At 41.4% G+C, this 18367-nt stretch overlaps 1 protein-coding gene across 1 annotated transcript in view; it reads right to left on the minus strand.

Annotated features, from left to right (window-relative positions):
* Window positions 1-1416: 1416 nt before the first annotated feature.
* Window positions 1417-18367, minus strand: part of SERTAD2 (SERTA domain containing 2) — an 84848-nt gene continuing 67897 nt past the window's right edge. The window contains exon 2 of the mRNA XM_033939769.1: window positions 1417-3206. Coding sequence (XP_033795660.1) covers window positions 2276-3202 — 927 coding nt within the window. The 5' untranslated portion in view covers window positions 3203-3206 and the 3' untranslated portion in view covers window positions 1417-2275. The remainder of the gene's footprint in view (window positions 3207-18367) is intronic.

Here is an 18367-nt window from a genome sequence, read left to right on the forward strand (position 1 = left end):
ATATGAAAGACCATTCCAAACTGATATAATTCTGTTACTTGTGCTTTCCATATGCATATTGAAAGAAAGTTGTTTTTTTTTTTTTGCTTGCCTGCCTTTATCTCCCCCTTGGGCTGCAGATTATGAGATGCCGTAAGCAGATGGCAGGGCATATCTAAAGTGACTCCGGATTGCTGCCTTCTCCCAGACAGACCCTCTCCCATTCATGGCAAGAAGTGAGCAGAAGCTGAATGAGTATTGCAGAATGACATAAAACATAATTTAAAATTTTTTTAAATAAATTAATATAAAAGTTATTTCTAAAGAAGCTATATATGCATTTCAACAATATAGGTTGCAACCTGCACTCAGACAGCAAAAGTACCATTGAAGAGATAAAACACCATAGCAATTTCGGCAGCAGGTATGATACATATGGCCAACATTCTGCTTCTCAAATTTTTTTTTTTTTTAAGAAGATACACCACATTGAACAGCAAAAAAAAAAAAAAAAAAAAAAAGGCAAGCCTTCCCAGGCGGCATGTGAGGAAGTGTGCAGAGAATCCTGGGTCTGCATAGCCACCTTCAACAAGCAAGTGTATAGCAATGGCAGGGTCAACAAAAGAAACCCATTTGAAGAGGCCAAGTGGTGCACCGAGATGGACTCCAGTTTGAACAGCAATGGATATTTAAGTACGTCCATCCAGTGCTGACAAGAGATGAGCTTCACTGCAGGTAATACTGAAGCTGCCTTCTTCAGCACATAACACACAGCGACAAGAAATGCTATGGCAAAGGGCGAGTGCATACTCGCTTTTAGATACTGCATGTAGTTCTCTTACTAGACCAATTTAAAAAAGAAAAATGAAATTGCTTGTCCTCCAGAAAAAGCAATTTCAGTTAATGAAATGACTAAAAAAAAAGGTTAGCAATGGATTTTAAGTAGCAAATCAATGGTGCGTCACCAGATGAACTTTTTGTTCAACTGATCCTCTACACCCCCCATGAAAAAAAATCCCACAATATGTAGGATTTACTTAGTGAATATACTTGGAAAGTTTTAATATCAGCAGGGCTTCTCCTTAGCCCACACTAAACAAGACGGTGGTTCTAAAATGGGATGTATAAGCTAATCAAGGGTTAATTTAAACATTGGAAGAGTATGTGGGTTTATAATACAACTGCCATGCCACAGAACGACCACCACTCTTTGGAAGGTGCTTGGAACAGAATGGCATGGAATGGGAGAGAGGGGTATTGGGGACACGGGTCTGCCAAAATCCATCTTAGCAGCCCACAGTCAGCAAAATGGAAAAACACTGTTCAAACTGTGTAGGGTTTAGGGGCCTTGGAAAAGGTGGCCCCAGATTTTCAAAATCGTAGTTATGGGTAAGGAATTAGATTAAAAGAAGAAAACAGTTGTGAACTGAGGGTCAGATCAAACTCGCTCCCCCCCCCTTTTTTTTTTTTTTAAAAAAAGCACTTCTGTTTTTATTTGGGGGGATAGGGGGAATCCATTGCAGAGGATTTGTTTCCAATTTATTCTTTATACCATTCACACGTATAAAATTGTTACCACTCCATATAAAAAAATTACAAGCTTTCTTTCCTTGTACATCTGAAGTATTATACAGGAATCCGGTGAGCAAATTCTATCAAAATAGCTATTTTGTATGCAAAAACAACATTTGTTGTTTTTGAGGGGGGGGGGCAATTTTTTTTTGTATTGCATTTTTTTTTTTTTTTTTTTTTAGAAAAAGGTCATAAACCCCAGAATCTGTACAAAAATATAAAATAAATTTGGGCAGCTGTTTCTAAACAGCCGTGTAAATGCAACACTTAAGAGGAATAGTTAAACGCCTCTGAGATGGAATGACAACCTAAAAATAAATCGGGGTGTGGGGCGCTGAGATTATCTAAATAAAAATGTTACCTCTTGCAATAAAACTTATAGAAAAAATAGACAAATATGCACACACAATTTACAGCTTTCCCCCAACATAATCCTTGTGCTTAGCATTTACAGTTATTTCTTGTTTTGACAACAAAGGAAAACTGCTTCCATTCTGTACTTTTTCCCCTAGTGGGATTAGTCGGTCTTCCTCCACTCAAGTACACATTAACAAGTGGCCGTACAGGGATGAAGGCACTCCAACTCTGCTAGAAGCAAAGTTTAGTGTGGGATCTTCTTTTCTTCTCCAAAGGCAAGCTAGAATACAACATGCACAGTGCTGGGACTCTGGGTGGATTGAAATACTACCATGTGTATATATGGTACATTAAAAATTACAGCATTTTAGGACCCGACAAGAACCTCCATTATGTGATCTAGTTCTGTAAGGTCCATTTTAAAAGGCTGATTTTGGGTCACTGGCTGGCTACTATAGGGGGCTAATGTTTTTAGGAGGTCGTCTGCTGTGACTGGAGCCATTTTTGAGGCAACTCCAGCAGCAGAGGTGCACGGATCAAAGTCATACATAGATGTATCTATGTCAGCAAACAGTATATCATCCAAGGTCAAGTCTGTCAGAAAACCCGTGGAAGTTGTTATTTCAAAATTTCCAGGTAGAGCATCCGTTAATTTGGATTCACTTGTTCTAATCTCTTGGGTTCCCCCTTCAGGTTTGTGAAGATTTGAGTCAGAGTTGTCTTTAGAGTCTGCCGAGGCCTCTGTAGAGGTAGGTGTTGGACAGAGTTCCTCAATTTCATCCAAGGCTGAGGAGAAACTATCCTTTACTGGCTGGATAGGTGAAGGTGGTATTTTGGTAGGGACGCTGTGATGGACAGTCTGGGAAGTGCAAAAAGAGTCTTCCTCAAGTAGAGAGGCTGGAGTGAGGCATGACTCTAGTGGTGTAGTGCTTATTAAGTCAGTGGGGTGAGCAGGCTGTGAGGCGAGATGGCTGAAGGCAGGCTGAGCTTCCTGGTAACTGTCACCAAGAGGGTCAGCTGGCTGTGAAGTGGTGAGGAACATAGGTCTTAAGCTGCCTTCTTGTTTGAGCTCCTCCTGGATTCGCCTCAACATGTTATTAATTAAAACTGTTTTTTGCAAACTTGGCTCTGTTAATGGCCTGTGGTTATAAAGTTTCATAAGGGAAATGTTGAAGATAGTCTGGCGCTGTAAGGTGTATGACACCTTTGATGGACTGTCACTTGAAGACACCACTTTGCCTTCCAGCCCATCTTCATGCTCGTCAAACTTTCGTTTTCCTCCTTTACCCAACATATATCTGCAAAAGAAAAAAGGAAAAATGTTAAGTTTCCGAAATATTTTACATTAAACACCAATTCATTATAGTTAAACACTGTCATATGCACTTCTCAGCTTTGACAAAAGTAAGGATATGAATTAGTATATACTGCTTTCCAGACATTGCCTCCTTTTCCCATCTGTGTAGAGCAGAGGTCTAAACTCGCGGCCTGGGGGCCACATGAGGCCCTCAGGTACTATTTTGTGGCCCTTGGTATGTTTATCATAATAACAAAAGTAAAATAAAACAGTTTCTTGATCATATATCTCTTTAGCTATAAATTACAATATTATTATTAAGACTTAGCCAAAAGGAAAGATTTATAAACTATAAAGAGTTTTACCTCATGTAAAATTGTCATTTCTTTAATAAGACACTAACTACTTTTTCTGAGGCCCTCAAAGTATTCTTCTCCCTCTGAATCCGCGGTTTCAGCATCCGCAGATTCAGTTATTCGTGGTTTTAAACCCAAAAACCCATTTAAATTTTTCAGGCTATTTTAAGCCCTGTAAGAACATAAGAACATAAGAATTGCTGCTGCTGGGTCAGACCAGTGGTCCATCGTGCCCAGCAGTCCGCTTACGCAGCGGCCCTCTGGTCAAAGACCAGTGCTCCAACCGAGATTAGCCCTACCAGCGCACGCTCTTGCTCACCAGGAACTTGTCTAACTTAGTCTTGAATCCCTGGAGGGTATTTTCCCCTATGACAGACTCCAGAAGAGCATTCCAATTTTTTACCACTCTCTGGGTGAAGAAGAACTTTCCCCTTTCAACTTTAGAGAGTGCCCTTTCGTTCTCCTTACCTTGGAGAGGGTGAACAACCTGTCCTTATCTACTAAGTCTATCCCCTTCAGTACCTTGAATGTTTCGATCATGTCCCCTCTCAATCTTCTCTGTTCAAGGAGAAGAGGCAGATCACTCACAGGAAATGGCTCGAGAGACTACGGAAGCTCAAGGCAGCCTTTTCCTGTGAGCGATCTGCAAAGGGTAGAAGTGTGGGAAGATCGCTCCTGCCCCGAAAACCAGCTAGACCAGTGTTCTTCAACCGCCGGTCCGTGGACTGGTGCCAGTCCGCAAAAAAATCTTGCCAGTCCGTGAAGGATTCGGGTCCCCACCGCAACAAAAGGTGCCGGTGTCAGCTGACTTGCAACTTCCTGTTGCCATCACTGTGCCGGGACTCCTGCCGCGTATGCCTCCTGTCTTTGTCTCCACACCTCCAGACCAGCAGTGGCAGCTCTGTGTGCTTTTAACTTTGGTACAGAGCTGCCCCTAAGCAGTAGTTTAGCCACAATTTCATGAGACAGCCTCAGGGCCTTTGCTAGGCCGGCCCGCTTCGATGATGCGATGTGGGCTGGCCTTCCACTGTTCCTTGCAAGCGGTGCTGCTCGGCCAAAGCTTCCCCTCTGACATGAGACACCCTCAGGGGAAAGAAAGTGAACCGCAAAGTTGAAGGGAAGGGGGGCAGATGATGGAAGTGAGGAGAGGAGAGAGAGAAGGGGACAGATGATGGAAGTGAGAAGAAGAGAGAGCAGAAGGCAGATGGATGTCAGTTGAGAGGGGAGAGCAGATGCTGAATGGAAGTGGGGAAAGAACACATACTGGATGGAAGGAGGAGATAAATAAAGGGCATATGCTGGATGGGGGAAGAAGATAGAGTTAGTAAGATAATGGAGGGGTGACAAGCTGTGGGTAGACACAGTGAAAAGAGAGAAACAGGACTGAATAGTAAGAAAGAATTTAATTTAGACGGAGGCAGAAAATAGAGAAGGAAGACCAGAGAAGAAAAGGAAAGGGAAGAGAGAGGAGAGAACGATATCAGATCTGAGTGGAGGAAATGAGAAGAGAGAGATGCTAAAAACCACAGGGGAGAGGGAAGGACCATGAGGGGAACAGAAGGAAGATGATGGATGCCAGACCAAATTGGGGGGGGGGGGGCAGGAGGAGAGATGGCAGGGAAAGACAGACAGTGGATGGAAGGGGAAGATGCTGGATTGAAGAGACAGGGCAGAAGCTGGATGGAAGAAAGTGAAAAGATAATGAAAACAGAAAACAGAGACGACAAAAGGTAGAAAAAAATAATTTTATTTCTATCTTGTGATTAGAATATATCAGGTTTGAAATATGTATCCTGCTAGAGCTGATGTTAGACATAACTGGGGAGTGCAAAGCCCAGGCAGTGCTTCTTTAGCTTCCAGCTGGCTTAGGGCTCTCTCTGACCAGAGGGCAGTTGCCCTAGTTGCACTCCCCTAACACCACTCCTGCCATATGTGACTGTGGTATTCTGTTAGCATGATATTTGTGTACATTCTGTAATAATTTGGCTTATTCAGTTTTCTTGCTAGTAGAGGGGATATATGTGAAGGGGAGGGGAGACGGGGTTTTTGTTTATCTTTGCCCTATAATATTTGTATTTATAAAATGACAATTGTGCAGGATATTGTTTCTTTTTATACTTTAATAAAATATGTTCAATATAAAATCATAACTATTTGAGGCTTGTGCAGATGAGATCAGATGGTTTGTGGGACTGAGCTTGCAGGGACGGGGCGGTGATGGTTTTTAAAAAAATTTCAGTCTTAGTGGTTTGCCGGTCCACAAAATAATGATTTTATTTCCGTCGGTCCATAGTTGTAAAAAGGTTGAAGAACACTGTGCTAGACCACCTGGTAAGGCTTAAAGGGAGGGGGGGGGGGCTTACAGGGCTTAAAATAGCCAGGGGGAAGCGGGGATTAGGGGCAGAACCGGCCCGAATATTATTTGCAGTTTTTTTTAATATTCGCAGGCCGGCTCTGCCCCTAACCCCTGTGGTTATGGAGGGAGAAGTGAACCTACAAATTCAAAATGTGGTGCTGCAAAAGGTTTGAGTTTGAGACCACTGGTGTAGAGGTATTCAGTGATTTACTTACCTGGGATGTCCACTCTGTTACAAATCTTGATATCATCCATAAAAAGGCAAATCTTACTTTCTAACCCTTCAGCAATGTTGCTCACAAACATATTGAATAGAATCAGTCCTAGCACCGATCCTTGAGGCACTCCACTACTCACCTTTCTTTCCTCGGAGAAAAATTCCATTAATCACCATCCTCTTGCATCTGTACCCAATGAGTCACCAAGTTCCCTATCAACAGAGAGGGGGGGGGGGGGGGGCCTAGCAATTCAGATACTGTAATACAAATTCTGCAGGAATCTACCTTTTCTCCCTTTTTATTTAATTCCAAATATCCCAATAAATCTAGCTAGCAGTTTCTGTGCTATAATTTCAACTGCACAGAATATCTCTAAGATCAGAACAAGAGGCTCTAGGGCAGGGGTGTCAAACTCAAATATATAGTGGGCCTAAATTAAATACTTGGACAAATTTGCGGGCCAACCTTGATATTTATTGAAAAAAATGTCTACATTTTTCATATGGAAACAAGCTTAAGGAAATCTCTCAAAAATAGGAAAAGCCAAGAGAACAGAAAAGCCCAGGCAATACAAATAAGAGTAGCGATTCCTATGCCTTGTGCAGTGAAACCACACTGTTCATCAAGCTGTGAAAACGAAAGTAAAAGTGGCATGATCTCCGTGAATGCTAAGAAAAATAAAATTAAAAAAAAAAAAAAAGCCCCAGGCATGACTATGCCAATGTCAACCGAGTAAAAAGTTAAAAAATTAAAAGAAAGGTGTGCAAACAGAAGGGGCACAAATTACAAACTTATTGATTGGACTATACAAATTTAAAAAACATAACATGAAACTAAAAGCAAAAACAGGGGGGAAGTTCCAATCTTCCCAACAAAAACAGGCTGAATGTAGGGGAACAAACAACAAGATCACAATCAAGTTTGACAATCATTGGCCCAAGAGCAAACAGTAGAATACTCCCAAAGCTGTGACAAGAACTTTCAAAGCCGGTATACTTACCAAAGAAGCAATTACAGAGTCCAGCACTACAGCGACACTGTGCGAGACCATGAAACACTGTAGGAACTTGTAAAAACATCAAATGTGATGACGTGCCTAATATGGACGTGAGCCGATTGGGTTAAAAACTGTCTACTGGCCGGGGCCAGCTCTAGTAGACATTTGGAAGTTTCTCGTGGGCCAAATATATTTACACTGCGGGCCAGATGTGGCCCGCAGGCCAAAGTTTGACACCTATGTTCTAGGGATAGGTGGGATATAAATTTTTAAACAAATAAAAAAAATTAGCCATGCCCTCATTTTAAGTGATAAGGAAGAAAAGATTAGGAGGCTGCCACTCAATGGCCATGGATTTGGTCTTGGATGAGATATACAGCGTCAGCATCTATGAGACAAACTTGGTTTTTTCTGCTATATAGAATTTTTTTGGACCCCTGTTCGTTTACAAAAGTTAGATAGTTCTAAATCTATTAGATGCTGGCATTGTCATCTTGATATAGGGACAGATCATCTATTGTTCTATTGTCCCTTGATACTTGGATTTTGGAGATCTATATGGGGTCAAATTACTATGATATTGGCAGTTCCAGCATCATTGTCATATGATGTAGTGTTGTTTGGTACATTATTAATGCCCAAGAGTCCAATAACTGCAAATAAGAATAGATTATTGCTTATCATGACAGGAGTTGCTATGCAGCTTATTACGAAAAACTGGAAAAATTGGGACAGGTTAAACTATACCTTTTGGTGGGAATCCTAATGCCAAACTTTTAAGTTTGAACGTATGAATTCATTAAATTGGGACACTATAATAAATTCAAAGAAATCTGGGATCCATTAACAAACTTTTGTTTGACTTGATCATTAGTATTACCCTTTTTTCTCTGTAAAAGCATTTTTGCACATCCAGGAGGGGTGGGTGGGTGGGAGGGTATGGGGGAGGGAGATATGTACTTATAATTTTATCATTTGATTGTACTGAGTGCTGTTTTTTGTGCTAATTGTTTGATAATTTGTTGCACTTTATGTTGGCTTTTAAAATGAATAAAGAATAAAAAAAAAAAAAAAGATTTGGAGGCCAAAGCTTTTTTTGTTAAAGGCCCAGAGATCTGAAATTCTGAACATGCAGCAAAGGTGATTATTTGAAGATCCACAGATTACTGAAGACTTGGGGCTCCTTTTATGAAGCCACATTAGCATTTTTAGCGCACGCAGTTTTTTAGCGTGCACTAAACCCGTGCTACGCGGCTAGAACTAACACCAGCTAGCGTTAGCGTCTAGCACGGCCGTCAATTTAGCGCACGATATTACGCGCGTTAAACCACTAACGCGGCTTCGTAAATGGAGCCCTTGGTTGTTCGCTGAATAAATGGGCTGGTTAATGTGAAGTTGGCATTGGGAGGGAATGATGGGAATGAGATTCTCTCTCTTGGTTGGGGTGAGTGGGTAATTGTTTTAGAACTTTATTACAATCATTCTTTCCTAGGTTTAGGTGACTCTCTCTGTTCTAGTCTTTATATTATGAGGGTTTTATGCTTTACCTACTTGTTATAATGTTTTGTTTTTTACTGTAATGTGTAAACCACACCAGGCAGTCGTTGCTAGGAGTTCTGAATATAAAAAGTGAATGAAACAGAATGTAATGGGAAATAGCACATCACAGCTTGCAGATGTACTGCCGTCTTCCCTCCTGCGTTCATGCCTACGAAAACACTGGCCAAAACTAGCTTGAAAAGTAAAGGGAAACCTCTGTGTATTATCTTTTCTCTACACTGTTTAGAATGCTTCTCCCCCCCCCCCTTTATACAAAATGCAGTTCACAAAGGGGCAGAGAAGAAAAGAAAATCAAAGATTCTTAAAACATTGCCAAAGTTTGCCTTAGTTACATTAACACTAGAGCACAACTGAAGCAAAAAAAAAAAAAATGACATCCAAACTTCTCCAGTATGACTTTCCTGCTCATGAATCCCCCCAATCTTTTTATAGTCGCTACTGTCAGGCACCAAGCCGTCCAAAGACAGATAAAGTAAACAGTTTTTCTTTTGGGGGGGGGGGGAACCCTCCAAGAGCTGAGCTGGGTTTTATGGGGAGCAGGCACATTTCCGGCCCCAGCCGCCTGTCTTAGCAAACAAGGCCACGCCTCTCAGGTTTTTCATATTTAACATTAAAATAAAATACCAATTGTCTTAGGGATTTGTAGGCAAGTATCCAAATGTCTGGGCTGACTGCCAGGAGTCTCCATGTCTGAAATCTTTGCCTAGCTAAAACTCAGCAATTTAGTGCTGCTTCATGCAGATAGATAGATAGATATATAATATATAATTATTTTTTTAATTGTTAGTCTCATGGTACGTTGGTCTTCATTTTTTTCTCCTCTTAATTAACTCATGGCAGTATAGACCAAGATTACAGATACTGTGCAGTGTGTCAGTAAAGGAATATGACAAACAAAGCTACATTCACATATAGTCCCTTGGGTAGAAACAAGATGGAGATATTTCCCTCTGTTTCTCCTTCATATATTAAAGCTTTAATAAAAACAGAAAAGATTTTCTTTGGAGGGGGAGGGGGGATATGCTTCATCATTTGACTTGGGAAATGACATTTTGAATGTAGAGCTTAAAGAAAGTGAATGCAGAGCTGGGCTATTCAGTATTTGATGTAGAGAAAGACATGGAGACAAATTTTTCCCCGTCCTGGCGGAGTTCTTTCCCTGTCCCGTTCCTGCAAGCTCTGTCCTCATCTGCACAAGCCTCAAACACTTTAAAATCATAAGTGTTTGAGGCTTGTGCCATTAAGGCAGAGCTTACAGGAATGGGGCAGGGACAAGAACAGGGACAGGGACGGCGACAAAACTCGTGTGGATAGGATGGTGAAATTGAGTTCCTGATGTTCTAGAGAATTCCATACACCTATTTCCATGATTTAACTGGTCTAGATATATAGGAAAGAGAGGGTAGACTTGGTGCAGAACAGGGTGGTCTGAACCTGAGCTCTTTCATGGGTCAGATATAGGAAGCAGAATTTTGATAGTATCAGACAAGCAGGGAAACAAAATTAAGAGGTTCCAAGCAGGAACTAATAGACCCTACTCAGCAAGCAGATATATGTATCTTAAAAAGTGTGGTGCAGATCTCGCATCAAGCACAAAAATTATTTGGGAGTGACATAGCTCCACTGTGCTGTTTTAATTGTGCACTCTAGTGATACTATCATGTTAGATATTTCCAAGCTTACTTCACAGTTCTAATTGTGTATTAAGCTAATATTTGATTTTACTATTGTTATGGTGTTAGTCCACGGTTTAAGTTGTCTACACCTGCCATACACCACTTCAGGTGAATCTGTTCACAAAAGTGCATAGCAAATATTAATACAAATATTTCAAGAATCATTAAGTTTATTTATAAAAGTTTTTATATCATCAAATTGACTAAAGGTCATTCTAAACCAGGGGTGGGCAACTCCGGTCCTCAAGGGCCACAATCCAGTCAGGTTTTCAGGATTTCCCCATTGAAAACAGTGCTTGCAAATAGATCTCATGCATATTCATTGGGGAAATACTGAAAACCCGACTGGATTCTGGCCCTCAAGGACCACCCCGGTTCTAAACAGTTAAAAAATGAATACACAATATATATATTAAAACAGTCATATAAATCTAATCTAATCTAATCTTCAGTTTATATACCAGGTCATCTCCCGTTGAAGCTCAACTTGGTTTACAAGTGGTCAAAGACCAGAAGACACATGAAAGTAAAAAAGATAAGAAAAGAGAGATTACCATATTTTTCGCTCCATAAGACGCACTTTCTCCCCCCAAAGAGTGGGTGGAAATAAGGGTGCATCTTATGAAGCGAATATACCACCACCACACACCCACCCAGCGGTACCTTTAAATTGTGGTGGTCGGTGGACGGCTGCCTGCTGATTATGTTGGGGCCCACGGTGCACAAGCACGCTAATGCCTGGACCCACGACACTTCCTAATTGTGCTGGTCGCTGGTGCTTTGCTGGTTGGCTGCCTGCTGATTACCGGTATGTCGGGGCCCACGGCGCGCAAGCACACTGCTGCATGGGTGCGCGCCACTTCTGAATGGCTACCTCAGTTCTCACAAGAACAGCGTGCTTGTGGTAATGGGAAGGCACAGAAGGGTCCAAATCAGCACTTTTCATTAGGGGTGTCAAGATTATAATCCCCATACTTAGAGAAAAATGACCATTTCCAAGAAAATGGTTTCCCCTCCCCTCCCCCCCCCCCCCCCCCGAAGATAAGAAGGAAAATGGTCCAATTTACAGCTACATGTTTCAGTTTTTCGCATAGTTTTAGAACTTGTGTTTCTGAAACTGGATCGAAAGTGTTCTAAAAATCGATCCACGGGAGTTACCACTAGTTCATTAGAGCCTGGAAATAAGTCATCAAGGTTTACAGCAGAAAACGTGTCCCTGATAAGCGTAATCAATCAAAATGACAAAAATTCTGTGGGGATTAGAATTATTTTGGCTTCAAACAATCTCAAATTTTCTTAACCCCTAACTATTCTACAAATATCAAGCACTGGGGCTCATTTTCAAAGCACTTAGACTTACAAAGTTCCATAGGGTACTATGGAACTTTGTAAGTCTAACTGGGGGATGCACTAAAGCAGTGGTTCCCAACCCTGTCCTGGAGGACCACTAGGCCAATTGGGTTTTCAGGCTAGCCCTAATGAATATGCACGAGAGAGATTTGCATATAATGGAAGTGACAGGCTTGCAAATCTGCTCCATGCATATTCATTAGGGCTAGCCTGAAAACCCGATTGGTCTGGTGGTCCTCCAGGATAGGGTTGGGAACCACTGCACTAAAGTCAGCGATCGTCGCTGTTACCGACCCGATGCATATAATGGCCCACCATGTGTTTTTCCCCTCAATTGCTCATTTTCCGATTTGGCCATGCAAATTAGCTAAAACCCCATGCAAAATTGCCAAACGAGTGATGCACTAACATCGCTTGGCTATTTTGCACGGGATTTTCGCAATCGTAAAAACCAATTGCTCTAGACCCGTCGGTAACTTTGTTACCAACAAGTCTGCCAGATTTTTTTTTCAATGGCACAGCTATTTTGCGTGTGTGGATGCAGAGGAAGGGGCCTTAGGCGACTGAACCAATCAGGGCCTTTGCCCCCCTCCCCGTGCATCACATTATGCACCAGGAAGGAGAAGGTGTGTCATTTGTGACTGGCAGTGGCAGCCGAAGCGGGAGCCTCCTGAGGGGTGGTGTCGGGTGGCATCCCTCCTGTCATTTTTTTGGGGGGGGGGTTCAGGGGGTGACAGGGGATCTCCAGTGGCAGGAGGCAGTGGCCAACCCTCCAGCCACATCGCTGTGCCACATGCCTGCATTGGCAGGAGGGAATAGGCATCCCTCCTGACATTTTTTCTGCTCTAGTGGGGTTGTGGTGCTGTAACAGCAGTGGCAGGAGGCTGCTTTCCCCGTCACTGCTGTTAGGGCTCTGCGCATGTGGCAATCGCTCACTGAGCGACTGATCAGTTGCGTTTGCGTGCAAAATCATTTGCATGCAAACTTGATAGTGCATTGATCGCTACATAACTCAAAAGGAACATTACATTTTTTTCCCACCTTTAATTTCCTCAGCAGCTAGTTCAAACAGAAGTTCTCTTTTTTTCCCACCTTTGTTTTGATCAATTTGTATTCCATCACTTACTCCACCCCCTATTTTAAACTCCTCCCCTATTTTTCTCTCGACTGCAATGACCGTCCTCAGCCAGGGGTTTTGAAACCCTGCAGTCATGGTTCAGATTCTAGCTAGGGGATTGTATAAAATGCTGGCTAAAGTCAGGCGCTAATTCTACTCCCAACTTTCAGTGTGGAAATGCATTCTAATGGATGCAAGGCGCCGAAAAGGGGCTGAAATGGCAGATCAGCACAGCACTACACTTAGGCACCCATTTATAGGATAGTGCCTGTGTGAATCCTTGTGCCTGTGTGAATCCTTGTGCAACTGCACAGTGGGTGTTCCCGTCGTATGAGCGGGTCATGGACGTATTACGCAGTATTATGGAACACTGTGGATGTGTGCCCAACTAATGTGCCTGCCAGGATTTACACATGGTTTCTGCTAACGTACAGTCCTGGCACCAAAAGCTGGGCACATAATTTGTTGCCCAATGCTATTCTATAAAGAGCACTCATTCTATAACAGTGCTGGGAATGGGATTTTTTTTTTTTTTTTTTAGGCATCCATATTTCAGTGCCATTTATTGAATCCAGCCCTAGGTGTCCCTGTGATTTCCTGTCACCTCAAGGAATGAACACTGCCTCTGCAGTCAAACCAGGAAACAAATTCAGTTTCACCAAGCCATAGGTCTGGCTTCTATCGCTCATGGAATAAAGTAGAGTTGAAAGAGCAAGTGTGGCATATTATACCACTTTGATTCTTTCCAACCTAATGGATGCTGGGAAAAAAGGGATTGGGACTTGTCTATCGCCTTTTTGTAGTTTTACAACCACACTTAAAGCAGTTTACACACAGGTACTTCAAGCATTTTCTCTACAATGTCAAGAATGATTATTAAGTGTTATATTTATTGTTAATTTGTTTGGATATATTGTTACACTTATTGTAAATTTGAAAATGAATAAAGAATAAAAAAATAAAAAATAAAAAATAAAAGAATGTCTGCCTGGGGGCAAAGTAACTCTGAAAATTTGAGGACCAGGACCAAAAACCTGTGAAAAGACATTAAAAATGGATGGGATTGAATTTCACAGAAATAAACTCCCTCCAAAATGGAACTACTTCTACAGAAATTGGGACACCTTAACTTTACCACAGTGAGCAGTTACTGTAAGTAATTCTTCCTTTCAATCTGCCTCCCCCTCTCTCTCCCCCAATTATATGCATAATTCCATAAGAATGTTCCACATGCTTCTCCCACTATTCACCCCTCAACCTTCCAATGCTGCCACACCCCTGTCATTGATGGACTGCTTTTAGTGAATCAGATATGTATTTCATTTTATTGTTTGTAAATTATACCGTGACTGAACGCTACAGCGTTTTTAAAGGTTATGTGTATTGCCAAATAATAGATATCCCCAAAGCAAATAAAAGATGTTCATCAGAATTCTTTAGATTTTTGCATTAATGTTCACAAGTAGTCCGAAGATATGCCTGGACATTTGTCAGAGTATAAAACAGTATTACAGCTCCTCAGTCTTCCCCTGTGTGAATGAGCTTACCCTGCCTACTTCCAGCATCACCAGCAACAGAGATTCTGGGTAGAACCCAGCTAATAAAGTGGCACTGGGGACCAGCAGACAGGAAGGGAAAGACTTAGGGGGAGGGGTCTTCAAGTGAATTTTTCTGCATGAGGTGGGAGCATGAGTTTTGCAAGAGGCACTGGGATGACTCTGGAGAGTCGGTGAACATCATGTGGGAAGAGTGCTGAATAGGAGAAGAATTATGAAAAGTGTGTGGAGAGGGGACGGGACGGGGGGATGTGGCTGTTAGTTGAGGAAAAAAGGACTGGAGAGATCAAGTGCTACAAAGGTATCCATACTGTACATATTAAGTGGAAGGAAGTTTTGAGTCTGTGGAATTTATTCAGGCTAATTATTTAATAACCTGGGCAAATTCCTTTGGGCTAATGGTGGACCAGGAGATCAGATTGGTGCTGGAAAATTGTCTTCTGGATCACTAAACAGAATCCACCTAAATGCCACATATTTCTCTTTTTTGGTAACATGGATATACAGATAAACCCCTAATTTTTTGATCCCGGGAAAGCACCTAATGTCTCAAAAATAAACCCCTATAATTCCAAACATTAAACACCCAGGACCAGAAGCCCTAGGCCAATGGATATAATGGATCTGCAACATGCGGCCCCAAGGGCCTCCACTGAGGCCCTCAAACAGTCGGCTGAAATGCTCTTCAAATCCTGTAAATGCATTCATTTCAATCATGCCCACTTGATATAGTAACTGCTAACAATCTTTTAAGTGTGCTTCTCAGGTGTCTCATTTATGGAATTTTTTTTTTAAATGCACTTTATTTTGGCTTGTCAACAGTACTATATTTTTGAAGTGTTAGAGAGTCAGTATTAGTATTAATGTTTAAATACTCAGTCTGAACAAGCAGGTCAAGGCGGGTTTCAAAATTAGTAGTATGTGTAAGTTTGAAATCCGTGGTGTCCGTCGGAGCTTTCTCGTATTCACATTGAAGACCTTTACATGAGAGGTTAGAAACCACTAACCTAGATTATCATCACACTAGGTTAGATTATATTACACACTCCTCCCCACCAGCATTCAAGCCACCCGTCCCCTCTTCCCTCTATGTCAAAGAATACAAAGAGACTGGCAAGAATTCCATGAGAAATATTCTACATACTTTCACCATGTGCTTAGATGGCAAAAGTTGTCTGCCACTTCTAATTCTGGTCATAGGATACCAGAAAATTGAGTTTTGAACGTCAGTTAGGCTGTCACAGGTAGAGCTCTAAGGCACAAGTACTAACTGGAATACTATCCACTTCTCTACTTCTGGGTTCCACTCCTTACAATGGGGGGGTGAGGAAAAAAAAAATTAAAATTCAGCACCCTGGTGTCTGCCACCTATGGAAGCATTAAATCAAGCTGCAGAAGGGGAGAAAAAAAGTTGAAGAGGAAAGAAAATGATATAAAAACAAATGTAGAAACAGCTAGAAAAGGAGTTTCAAAGCTCCTAAGAATTTTAACTTGTCACAGTTTCCTATGATTGTCTTGTTTCAAAGTTCCCTTTCTTTTTGCCCTAAATATTCTTTTTCAAAAATATCTTTATTCATTTTGAAGCCAAAAATAAGTGCAATAATATCATACAATCATATTACACTATAATAGCACCTAAATTCAATCAAAATTGTAATCCATGACAAATACATATATCACCCCCCCATCTTCATATTCAAAAATTGCACTCAAATTAAAAATTAAAAATATTTTCCAGCCCCCCCCACCCCCTAAATATTCTATACTCATGCATGTAACAATAAAAGTAAGATGCCTTTTTATTGTTGAATTTTTGTTGTGCTTGAGTCCATATTAGGATGTGAGAAACAGCATCTAATTTATGAAGTTATAATAGTAGGTACTACTAACCTGACACAGCCTTCAGTATCATCTAAGGCAGTGATTCCCAACCCTGTCCTGGAGGAACACCAGGCCAATCGGGTTTTCAGGCTAGCCCTAATGAATATGCATGAGAGAGATTTGCATATGATGGAAGTGATAGGCATGCAAATTTGCTTCATGCATATTCATTAGGGCTAGCCTGAAAACCCAATTGGCCTGGTGTTCCTCCAGGACAGGGTTGGGAACCACTGATCTAAGGAATGAAATAAAATTAATGAAGCTGCTAAACCATTCACCCAAATTGTCTACTGCTGCCTTACAAGAAACTAGGAGCTAGATGCAATAAACCGGGTTGGTAAGACTGTGTGGGTCCACTCTGATCTGATATTTGGTCGATTCTAAAAGAGCTACTAATGCACCAAAAATTTATTTATTTATTTTAATGGGAACAGAGGCTGTGTGTGTGTTACACACATACAATATCTGTCCCATTAAAAAAGAACCACCACCCCCAGCCAATGACGGCCCTCCCCGACATCTTGCTGACATACAGACACCGGGGACTGATCTCCCCCCTGTACCAGCGAAACTCATCAGGAGGGATACCCACTTCCTTTCCTGCCATGCCGACCCCTCCCCCTGCATGAGAGAATATTGGTGAGATGTCCACTCCCTCCTGCCAATGGAGGCCCCCCCCAAACCATCTCCTCCCCTCCCCCCCAAAAACGCAAGAGAGATGCCCACTCCCTCCTGCCACCGGATGCTTCCCTGTGAGTATCAGGAATGTTTCACTCACACTTGACATGTAACATTCGTTTTATTCGTAGATGTGATTGCAAGTCACGAAGCCATATAATATTATGAATAGCACTCAGGAACATTTTTGAATCGAACTACTTGGGTCTCCTGAAGCAGGGATCGAAACGGGGCCACGTTGGGACCCCACAAACCCTGTTTATGAGCTAAGTGAAAGCTTTATCATCTTATAAATGCAGTGACGTTTGCAAGATCGCATGATTGGGACTTTTTGAATATTTGAAAGACTTTAATACTCAATTAAACTAAAATTTACAGCCTTTGAGTGAGTGATCAAAAATATTTTATGAAGTGACAATGACTGGAAGGTAAACTCTTACCAAAGGGAGGTTTTTCAACCTTCCCTTCAAAGTTTCACATCTCTGAGCATTTTATATATATCTTTTTTGATCACCCTCTCTATAGGTTGGTTATATTAAAGAGGTCAGTTGCGCTTTATATTAATTGGATCTTTTTTCTGACCTTTATTTTATATTAAGTATCCCTGAATTCACTAAAGGAAAGATGAATGTATGGCAGAAAGTGAAGGAGAGAAAAACAGCAAATGGATAAGGTAGCCCTGGATACACAGTTAAGAGAACAGACAGAAGGAAGTGCAGCCAGAGACTGGGAAAAGATGGTTCGAAAACCAAAATCACCAGACAACAAAGGTAGGGGAAATGATTTTATTTTCAATTTAGTGATTGAATTGTGTCAATTTTGAGAATTTACATCTGCTGTTTATATTTTGCACTGTTCAGGAAGAAATGCATTTGTTTCTATTTCTCTGGGATTGTACTGCATGCAGAGTCTTGAATCTTAGGGTTTCGTTTGTATATATCAGTACATTTAGTTTGTGGTCTCGTATTTGCATAAGGGTTATCTGTGTTCTGGTAGGAATGAATGTTGAGAAGCATACAGTGTGCTTTGTCTAGTTTAATTTTGTGGTTAACCATTATGTGTTGTTAATAAGATTATATTTTGTGTATATATGAAAAATGAATGGAAAAAATTAATTACAATTAGTACAATTACAATTCATTACAAATAGTACAATTAGTACTATTATGGGGAAGGAGATTGGGTGGGGTCTGGCCCACGACTTAGTCTGTGTTTTAGATTTCAACCCCTTAAATGTGATTGAGTTTGACACCCTTGCTTTAGTGCATCTGGGCCTAGAGAACTTAGAGGGCAGACAATGTACTAATCCATCATCTGGTCCAGGACAAAAGGTATACCGTATATACTCGCTGGGATGAGAACTGGCAGCAGCTATTCAGACAGCTCAGGAAGCACGAAAAGCTCAACCCTATCGGGT

This window comes from Geotrypetes seraphini, chromosome 3 (genome assembly GCF_902459505.1).
Source record: "Geotrypetes seraphini chromosome 3, aGeoSer1.1, whole genome shotgun sequence".
In the NCBI taxonomy this organism is placed as follows: Eukaryota; Metazoa; Chordata; class Amphibia; order Gymnophiona; family Dermophiidae; genus Geotrypetes; species Geotrypetes seraphini.